The 11,485-nt window shown below is 37.2% G+C and overlaps 1 protein-coding gene across 1 annotated transcript; it reads left to right on the top strand.

Moving 5' to 3' along the window:
* The first annotated feature begins 3,096 nt into the window (after positions 1 to 3,096).
* On the top strand, positions 3,097 to 9,793 carry LOC123873655 (protein D3-like). The gene is made up of 4 exons (XM_045918614.1): positions 3,097 to 3,290; positions 6,855 to 6,984; positions 7,711 to 7,924; positions 9,554 to 9,793. The coding sequence occupies exons 1-4, from the start codon at positions 3,141 to 3,143 to the stop codon at positions 9,693 to 9,695; spliced, it is 636 nt and encodes a 211-aa protein (XP_045774570.1). The 5' UTR covers positions 3,097 to 3,140; the 3' UTR covers positions 9,696 to 9,793.
* Positions 9,794 to 11,485: the final 1,692 nt, after the last annotated feature.

Below are 11,485 nucleotides of genomic sequence, written 5' to 3' on the forward strand. Positions count from 1 at the left end.
CCCGAAAGGGATATTTTCCCCTTTTAAATGGAAGTGAAATTTTAGCAGGCCTGACGTCTAAGTTTGATATCTAAAATATGAACGCAAAAAATGAGCTGAAACACTTTCGTTATTTTCTTAAATGCATTATTGCAGCCTGAAAAGCAACGATAGTCTCATTGATAAGATGTCAGTCAGCCTTATTTGGGAGGTCCAAAGTTCGCGGACACGCACCTTTTCCTTTTCTTGGAGTTATGTGCTTTTGAAGCAATTAAATATCACTTGTTTTAATAGTGAAGTAAAATATTATGGAGAACTCTCAGGCAGCTTTCTGCCTGAGAGTTCTCAATAATGTTTTCAAAGGTGTGTGAAATACTTATGCCAATCTGCTCTCGGCACTGGCCAAATATGCCACTTACGCCCTACGGAATACGCCTAGCCGTCATTTTAATACCTCGGAGACGTACGTACCTATTCACTTTTAAAATAAATTTTATTCACTGGATATAAGGTACCTTAGTTTTATTTACACTACACTATTCGCTATTAGTCAGTATTTATGTGGTTATTTATAAAGGTGTAGGTATGCTTATGTTTTTTTTTGTATAGATTGCGTCGGTTTCGGCGAGCAAACGTTTCTTTTCCGTAATTGAAACGATTTGGGGGAATTCAGACCTTTCGACGAATTTATCGCTGCGCTCGGGCTGAATCCGAAATTGTGCCAAATAAGGCATGATTTAGATTACGCCGCGCATGTATTAGACGGGGTATGGTTGAATGAACTGTAGTAGCTGTGGCATTGCATAAGGTTTTATGCTAGTCTGTGAGGAGCTTGATTTCCGGGATCAAAAAGTGTTGCCAATCGCGGCATGCTTGGCCCGGTGCTCGGAGTAAACTAAATCAGGCCTAAAACAACACAGGCCTTCGTGCAGAGCAATAAACACAATTAATGCTTCTGGAACTGTTAGTCGTAGGCCACCATTAGTAATTGATTTATCAATTCACAAGACAAGGATATACATTTTTTTATTGCAAGATAGGCACATTGCAATTAACGATAATTATGCCTTATGTTCCACTTTTCTAGACCTCAATACTTCTCCTGATCTACTACATTAGGATCCTTATAGGGAAAAATATCGCATTCGTTTTTTTTCCATTAAATTATATCTTTTTTTTTAAACGAACTTTGAACTTCGTGAGAATTTTTATTGTTCGTGAGAATGTTGGCAGATGAAAATAATTTTGTAGAGTAACTCACTACAAATAAACTGCAGATTTTTCACGGCCCATTTTGATAAAATTGGGTACAAAGATAGGTTGCACTCTGGGAACGGACATGGGCTACTTTTTATCCCGAAAAATCAAATAGTCGACATGGGATTTTAAAAACCTAAATTCACGCGCACGAAGTCTCGACCATTATTAGCTAGTGAGCAAATAAAATGCTTATAGTTTTAATTGGGGTATGAGTATTTAGTACCTATAGGTAGATTGGTGCCTCGGGCTAATTCATGCACAGCAGCGACATAATAGAATTACAAGTTGTGAAGCACTGAATATTATTGTGGTTGCTATAAAATGTGGTTCTATAATTTCATTAATTTTATATTTTGCAACGTAGAAGCCCGCCCTCATCTTCTAATGATGCCTTCGCGTTTTATGGGATGCTTATCATAAATATGCTAATGCTGTGAGGAAGTAATAAACCATTTTATACGATGGGATGCTGCGAATCGCTTCAGCAACGTTGAGTGACATAATATTATTAGCTACTAGATGATGCCTGCAATTTCGTCCGCCAAAATTTAGGTTCGTGAAAATCCCATGAGAACTCCTTAATTTGTAAATTAAGCGATCCTATTGGTGGGTCTGACACACGTCCGTAGCTTAGCTACGTAGCACAATGATGTAGTATATGCTCTCCATTTCTGGTGGAAAGGCAGCCTTATACCTTATAAGTACGTTTTTTATACCTAAGATAGTAAACTAAGAACCTCGCAGGGAAACATCAGATTTCTAAAATAAAACTATATTATATTATATCCTTGCGTTTTCTATTGTCAACATCATTCAGGTTTTCCCTTATCAAGTCAACAATAGTTAATAAGGGTGACCAATATATTTTCTAAGCCCTGGAGAGTGCGTAGGAGGTCCGTGGGAGGAAAGATGTTTATAATGAGATCCGAAGGGCGGGAGCTCGAGTTTTACATCAAACTCGTTTGGAAAAAAGGCTCTCCAAATGTAAAATTCTTAAGATACTACGCCTGAAAATGAAAGTTTCCTACCTACTGTTACCTACTGCAAAAAACATAGGTACTAATAAAAGCTTTTTTAGTTTCATATGGCTCAGCTCACACATTTATTTAGAAAAACGTAGGTACGTAAAATCATCATCATCAACCCGTTACTAGCTCACTACTGAGAACCGATAACCTCTGAGAATAAGCAGGGTTTTTAGGGCAATAGTCCACCACTTTGGCCAAGTGCGGTTTGGCAGACTTTACATTGCTTGAAACGTTAGAGGCTTGTGAGTAAAATATCTATTTCATAGCTTCTGCTTTTAGCTTTAAGCCGTTTTTAACTGTTTGTGATGATTAAGAATAATAATAAGTCGATACCCGTTTTCGAAGACTTGAGATCGTAGACATTAATATATTTAGACGCCCAAAGCAAAGTTCATGACCAAAGTCTGAAAGTGAGGACACTGTGTATGAAAGGAAGTAGGAAAAGGGGTAGACAGAAGATGTTTCGACACATAGTAATAAAGAGGAAAGAAAGAGAAAAAGAAAGAAGGCTAGTTTAAAAAAGGGTTTTAATTTAATGGACATGGACAAGCAGCATTTGACTTGTATGTATACACAATATATTTTTTTTATAAAGAATATAAGCCATTTGTAATCGTGACTAAAATTCCCCTTTCCCCTCCAACTAAGCGTTAACCTTGTGCTAGGAGTAGGTACGACAATAGTGCAACGGGTGGGATTTGAACCGCCGACCTTTCGGATTTCAGTCCGCTCCTATAACCGTTGAGCTATTGAGGCTTGCTTGTTATCATTCGTTATTTTTCACGAAACTCAATTTATAAGTGCATCATTGTTACTAGCTATCATTCGCCAGTCGACTGCTTCTTGGTGCAGTTTTGCTCGCGACCTGCGATAATGGGTGGTTTATGGAAAATATCGATTGTTATACTGCTAAGTGTCAATGAAATAGTATTCGCAGAAGAGGTTTGCCCAGTTGAACTTGCCTTCTTGACGAATGAAATCGACCCTGATGTTATTCCATGCCCACCCAATAATAAATTGACGGTAAGTTTTATTTCTGCACAGAGAGAACCTAATAAAAGTAATTCCTACCTATAGATTTTTCGCGTGCGTAGAAAATGGTTACTGAACGCGCATGGATTAGATTGAGAGGTTTGCATTTTATTATTAAAGGCTTCAGAGTTATGCCTAGTAAAAAAATAGATTTTTGTATCATACCTTTTTTTTCTCTCTCGTCTGGCTTTACAAAGATTAGCCAATGTCAAGTTTGTAGTTATTTGTAACAAGTTAGTTAAACTATACAAGTATGGACCCCGTCTGTGCCGGCGCTCGCCGACATACGCACGACACCCCCAGTCAGTTTTGACAAAAAAAAAACACTCCAAAAAGGCAGAGAACGCCCGCCAGCTGCTAACACCAACACAGGCGAAGTCCAAAATCTCTATCATACCTTTGATATTGATAAATTGAAAGTAAATTTTTTGATTTTTTTCTCTCAAAGGCTTTCACACGTCATTTGTCAGTCTTGGTCGATTATAAGTTCTCGTTAGTAATTACTAATTACCACACGTAAAACTGCTGATTTGGTGGTCATTATTTTGTAAACAGTAGTTTTTTTTTCGAAAGACTATTTAATAATTATGAATGATAATGAAATAATAGCACCGAAACACCAAGGTCGTGCGATGGCATCTCTTGTCAAAGATGGAGATGGGACATTTACCTCTAATATTGATGAAAAATTGCTGTTGTGGGAGGCTTATATTAAAGAGCTTTTTTACGACAATAGGCAGGGCCATAGCAATATATTTGCTGTCGATGATGGTCCACCCATAACAAGAAGAGAAGTCTCGCATGCAATCATGTCATCAAAGTCAAGGAAAGCAGTTGGCCCTGACGAAATACCAGTCGAATTAATGAAAGAAATAGAGGAAACCAACTTAGGTTACTTGGTGCAACTGTTTAACGCCATCTATGACACAGGGAAAATTCCAGATGATTGGCTGAAGTCTACATTTGTAACATTGCCAAAAGTTAAAAATCCGAAAGCTTGCAGTGATTTTAGGACAATATCTCTTATGAGCCATATTCTTAAGATATTTCTTAAAATTATACACAAGAGAATTTATCCGAAATGCGAGCACCTAATATCAAACACACAATTTGGCTTTCGAGATGGCTTAGGCACAAGGGATGCATTATTTGGCTTTCAAGTTCTTATGCAGAGATGCTTAGACATAAATTGTGATCTGTATGTCTGTTTTATTGACTATGAAAAGGCTTTCGATCGTGTACGTCATACAAAACTTTTGGAGGTTTTGGCGAGAGCTGGCCTTGATTACAAGGATATCCGTTTTATTAAGAATTTGTACTGGCAGCAAACAGCCAATGTAAGGGTTGACGGTCACACATCATCCTACATAGAAGTGCTACGCGGGGTACGGCAAGGTTGTATATTGTCTCCCCTGTTGTTCAATATGTACGCGGAAGCAATATTTTCTGAAGCACTTGACGGTAGTGACCAGGGAATAACTGTAAATGGCGTAGTTATAAACAATATTCGATACGCGGATGATACAATCTTGATAGCGGATAGTCTGGAAGGCTTACAGTCATTAGTAAACGTAGTTTCCTCTGCAAGCAACTCATATGGCATCAATATCAACTGCAAGAAGACGAAATATATGATAATCAGCCGATCACCCGTGCAGAACACCTCCTTGTATCTCAACCATGAAAACTTAGAAAGAGTCCAACGATATCGTTACTTAGGAACCATGATTGACGAAACCGGCGACCACAGTCTGGAAATACGATGCCGTATTGAACAGGCAAGAAATGCCTTTACGAAGTTAAAAAGAGTTCTCTGTGACCGAAATTTAAAAATATCCCTTCGGATGCGTGTAGCACGGTGCTATGTTTTCTCAGTTTTATTGTACGGGGTAGAAGCCTGGACGTTAACGCAGGCGATGAGCAATAAACTGGAAGCGTTCGAGATGTGGGTATACAGGCGAATGTTGCGAATCTCATGGAGAGATCGTGTTCGAAATACCACCGTGTTGCAGAGAATGGGGAAGTCTACTGAAGTACTCAAATGTGTGCAAAGGAGAAAGCTCGAATATCTGGGACATATAATGCGGAACTCAAAATATGACCTGCTGCAGCTCATAATGCAAGGGAAAATAAAGGGCAGGCGTAGACCCGGCCGTAGACGAACATCCTGGCTCAAAAACCTTCGCCAGTGGTTTAACATGAGTACGAGGTCACTGTTTAGAGCAGCGGTGAACAAGATCCAGTTAGCCTTAATGATTGCCAACCTCCGATAGGAGACGGCACTAGAAGAAGAAGAAGATTTAATAATTAATGTAAAAACAAAGCGTACCCTGATTTTTTTTCAAATTCTAAGTAGGATATCTGTGTAGCGCTATATATATCTACTAGCGATTGCCCGCGTCTTTGTCCGCGTATATTTTGTGATTTCCTTTGAAATTAAGAATTTCGCTTCAATAACGAAATTACCTGTAATTTGCAACATTTAAGACAATAAAGATTAAATTTGAACACGAAAATGTAATTAACGGTAAGTACTGAATATGAAAATATGATGTTAAAAATTATTGTCAATCATTAATAAATTTATATAATAAATTTTATTGAGCAAAACATAAACACATAAACACACAAATTTAAACACTGTTGAACAATGTACTAAGACTAGATTATTATACAATTTGGTACTTAACAAATTTTTGATGACAAAGTAAGATAATTAGTAATTAGTAACATAACTTTGTTTTTGAGTGTTGCAAGATCAAGGACTGGCTATCCTAGCTAGATTTTTTACATCTGTGTTAAGGATAGCCAGCCCTCTCCCTCAGTTATCTAAAGATAAATAGGGAAATAATAAAAAAGTAGGGTGCACAGTGTGTGGGTGTGTGTTTGTATGTGAGTTTCTGTGTGTATGTGTGTGTGTGTGTGTGTGTGTGTGTGTGTGTGTGTGTGTGTGTGTGTGTGTGTGTGTGTGTGTGTGTGTGTGCGTGCGTGCGTGCGTGTGTGTGTGTGTGTGCGTGTGTGTGTGTGTGTGTGTGTGTGTGTGTGTGTGTGTGCGTGCGTGCGTGTGTGTGTGTGCGTGGGTGTGTGTGTATGCGCGAGTGTGTGTGCATGATAGAGAGAGTGTGTGAGCGAGATTATAAGAGAGTGAAAATGTGTAGGGGTGCGTGAAAAAGCAATTAATTAAAAAGTTAAAAATTTAGAAATCTGTAAAATGATTAAGATAAAAAATAGAAACAATTAATAGGTTTCTTATTTTAATTCACGTTAATTATTATTTTTTATGGTGAATATAGTAGATTTACTGATAGACTGTAAGAAATCTTCTGTTTCTTCATAAGATTTATTCATCAAAAAGGATGTAACTTTAAGTTACTTATCTGCATAATATAATATTAGTGTTTTGCCCAATCCATACTATCTATACTAATATTATAAATGCGACAGTGTGAAAGGGGTAGCAAAATATATATTTAAACCTGTCATTTTAGTTCAGTTTTAAAATTGTGTACCACAGAATTAGACACAATACCTAACTAATTAATTATATTATTTTAGGTAATATACCCGAGTGGTGCAGAAGTTGAACTCGGAAATAAGCTGACTCCTACGGAAGTAAAAGACATACCGCGTGTCTGTTGGCCGGAGGAGGTTACCCCTTGTAACTACTATACCCTGGCTTTAGTCGGTATGTACTATTCTCGGCAGGTCGTCATACTTTCACCATGATCAAACCCGCTCACTACTGACCTGGGGTCTTCTCAGAATAAGAATGGTTGGGCCATAGTCTACTATGCTGACCAAGTGCAGATTGGCAGACTAACACACCGTTGAGAACATTATGGAAAACTCTCAGGCATGCATGTTTTTTCATGGTGTTTTGCTTCACTGTTAAAGCAAGTAATATTTACTTGCTTAAAACGCACATAGCTCCAAAAAAGTTAGAGGTGCGTTCCTAGGATCGAACCTCTCGATTCGATATAGGCTGACGCGGACGTCTTAACCACTAGGCTTAAGGCTTGCCTATTCTCGTACGACGAGCTTTACGCTTATACTAATGTCCGTAACATCACGGCAAGCTGAGGTTAGGACTGATGTGTAGATGTACCTAATAATTATGAGCCTCGTAGCGTGATACACGTGGAAGGTATGAGTACTTACTTAAAGAAGTTGTTAACCCTAATGCGACAACCCTGTAAACAGCTGATCGCCGAAATGAACTCGTAAACCCTCGTAACTCGAACCGTTTAAACGTTTGTCAAGTAACAGAGACAACGAAATAATATATGGCATGAACTGTTTGGTACTACATAGATGCACATACCTCATTAATTGTCATGTTATATGAATTATCAAACACGCTGTATAAAAGTAAAAGGGGAGGGAAATATTCGATTATAATAACCTGTTTTAGACCCGGATGCGCCTTCCCGCAAAGCACCAGTATTCCGTAACTGGGAACACTGGCTAGTCGGAAACATTCCTGGAAACGATGTGAATTGCGGGGAGACAATCGCTGAGTACGTCGGCGCAGCACCCGGCCTAGGCTCTGGTTTTCATCGCTACGTGTTCCTACTTTACAGGCAACCTACGAGACTTGTCTTTGATGAGCCACGTCTTAGTAACAGGTACCTTTTAGATCAAGATACACTTGTACCTAAGTCTTGATTATAGACAGTAAAAATACTTGTCCCGACCAGTGGCGGCCTTAGGGGCTGACAAGCAGATTAACCTCCCGGGGCCTCGCTCTTGCAGGGGCTTCGCATCGTCGCCACCCAAGTAGAAAGTCTAGGAAGATGGTACTAATGCGTACCTATTTGTACCATCTACCACTTTGTACCACTGATTTTCAAAAATTCCAGTTAAGCAAAACCAGGGCGGGTCCAATCATAGATATGATAAGGTCTAGTGAGGGTGTTCTATTCACTTTTGTTACAAATGTTTGTTAATTAGGTAGACTATTAAATTAAATCATGCCATCATAAATGATACATAGGAAAGAAGATGGTATGTTGCGTTTTGTCTAAATCAACATGTGCTCAGCAATTTGCATTTATGTGTACGTAGATAACACGATATAAGTTATCAAATAAATCAAATTCTTCTCGATTGAAATTTTCATTCAACTTTCCAAATAAATTTTATTCTTTTATGCCTTTTTACCAGAGTAATTTATACTATACATATGCTTATAGCGACGTTTATTTTTAAAATCTGAGTAGGTACTTGAAATAATCCACACTATTCGAATGCCAGTTAATTTGGAACGCTAACTTACAGAACTTTATGGAAACATTTAAAGCAGCTGTTGGAAACTGTCGTTTTCAACGACAAGATGAACCAAAAGTTTTCGTGTATCCGTAGGTTTAATTTGATTTGGCCCGTCGCCCGAGCTTTGCTTAATTTAGATGTTATGCCACCCAAAGTTATACAAAGTAAAACGTGTTCTTCACTAACTACAATATTTTCTGCATTTAAATTATATCGCCTGTTTGTGACTACATCGTCTTATTTTGGAAAACTGTCTAAACTCCATGGAAACTTATTTACAACCATTGCAAATATTTTGTCTCAAAAGTCAAGTTTTTGAAATAACACGATGTACCTACCTAGTCGCAAACAGGCGATATGTTGTTAGGGAGTTGGGATCCACTTATTTAAAAGAAATTAATTTTTGTTTTTATATTAAAATTGTATCTTTTTCCAATAGTTTTTATTTAAGCTTTGACCTACTTGTACTTATCGATTCAAGATCCTAATAGTTCTAAAAGGAAATACATGGAACATAGAAACTAGAAGATTTATCGACTTTGTCCGCGTGGAATTTAATTTCCTTTGGGACTAAGACATTTACCTGCGGTAAATGGTAGTCTATCTCAAGATGTATAAGCTACATACGAGTATCTTTGTGCCAAACGTCAAGATCCGTTCAGATTATTATGTAGGTATAGTTAGGTAACAAACAGACATTTACTCTTCCTGGCTCTCCAATGGAATCTAAGAAAATTTTATTTCTTAGTAAGAAACACCCTAGGACATGCAAGATTTTTAAACCCAGCCCGGAATTGTGGCTGTACTTGATAATAACTGACATGTCAGTTACACAGTTAGTCAGATAATGGCAAAGAGTAGGATATTCTGTCTAACGCATATAATAAGGTGATTGAACCACTGCACTGGTGGGTCTACGGTATACCACCATTAAGTTTTCAAGAAATCTTTCATGATGGTACTAATTCTAATTTTATAACTTTCAGGTCTGCCGCTAATCGTACTCTTTTCTCCATCACGGATTTTGCGAAAAAATACAACTTAGGTAATCCAGTAGCCGGAAACTTCTTAATGGCAGAATATGACAAATATGTCCCAATAATTCAAAAACAACTTGGAATTCAATGATAATGTCGATTATTAAAAGAGTTTTCTCTTTTTAAGGGAGAGAGAGAGAGAAAATAAATAAATAAAATACCTTTTGCTAACAATTTATGTTAAACAAATAAACAGTGATTAAGTATGTAATTGTGAAAATTGTGTTTAATGTTTTATTTATATATCAAATACAAACATTGTTCAGTGAAAATGTTGATAAAGGTTGGCAGTTGTCGGCATGAAACTGGCTTGGCTGTAACTAAAAAGCTGCTAAGTGCAACAAATAATTTTTAAGTTATCGGTATCACTAAAACGTGAAAATTTTCAAAAACTAAATAATTCTTTAAAAAAATACTACGTAGAACCAAACTAAAAACCTTGGTAGGTACCTAAAATCTTGGCAACGAAAACTAAAACAATTTTTCTTTGCAATTAACATCTTCGAGTAAATTGTTGATTTCAGATATCCTTTGCAGTAGCTTCTAAATGATTTTACATTTTCTGAACTGGGTGCTTAAAACTAATATCTTAGAAATTTCATATGTAAAGTCTTTTAACAACATGGTAGGTACGGCGCTCTCCGACCTCGTTTAAGAGCTCGCGTACCTACCTTGCAAAAGTATTTTCATATTAACAGTCGTTTTCAGGTAAAATTGGTTGTACTTGTACACAAAGGAGCAATTTAACTCCTGCGTGAATTGTTTTCAGAAAAAAATGTAAAAATGATTTTTAAAATGAGCTTTTATCTAAACCGCATCGTACTAACGAGTCGTAATTTAAATAAAATTAATAACTCGACCGCCATGGCAAAAAACAACCTAAAAAGTAAAAAAAATGTCGTAAACCATTGGTCGCCTGGATTTTACGATATACCTACGATATACGATATCATATCAAACGAAAATAAACAGATAATACGTAGTAATAGTAGTCTAATACCGACCTCTATCAGTATCATACACTATTATTATTATTTATCAATAGGTAACGCTGTGTAGTATTACAGTTTTACATAGATCATAAACTGTGCTAATGGTATATACCTATCCAATCTATCCATGTTAACTAATTTTGGCCACAGATATAGGAATAGCTAGGTAGGTACGTCGCTTTGGTATGGTATTCATGGAAATTATTTGACTGGCTGAATATAATTTATTATTGCCTGTTTAGCAGTGATAGCCTAGCGGTTAGAACGTCCGCCTCCTAATCTGAGGTCGGGGGTTCGATCCCGGGCGCGCACCAATAACTTTTCAGTTATGTGCGTTTTAAGCAATTAAATATCACTTGCTTTAACGGTGAAGGAAAACATCGTGAGGAAACCTACATGCCTGAGAGTTCTCCATGTTCTCAAAGGTGTGTGAAGTCTGCCAATCCGCATTGGGCCAGCGTGGCAGACTATGGCCTAAACCCTTCTCATTCTGAGAGGAGACCCGTACTCAGTAGTGGGGCGGAAATGGGTTGATCAGGTAATTGCCTGTTTAAATTGCGTGATATTTGCTTTCCGTAAACTATTTGCTTTCTGCAAAATAATACCAGTACATGAAAAAACAGAACTGACATTATTACTTGAACAATATTTTAATGAAAACTTAAGGAAAGTGCAGACCCCATATTCAGCTCGAAGAATTGACAACCCTAAACTCCTCTTACCTAAATATAACAACTTATATGGAAAAAGAAGATTGAATTACGTCATACCTAACTTAATTAATCAGCTCCCTAAGTCATTAACCGACGTAATGAATCAAAAAAATATAAAAGTTAAATTAAAGGAATACTACCAACAAATTATAATTTCGAAGTATAATAATTAAACT

The sequence above is a fragment of the Maniola jurtina genome, chromosome 17 (genome assembly GCF_905333055.1).
Source record: "Maniola jurtina chromosome 17, ilManJurt1.1, whole genome shotgun sequence".
In the NCBI taxonomy this organism is placed as follows: domain Eukaryota; kingdom Metazoa; phylum Arthropoda; class Insecta; order Lepidoptera; family Nymphalidae; genus Maniola; species Maniola jurtina.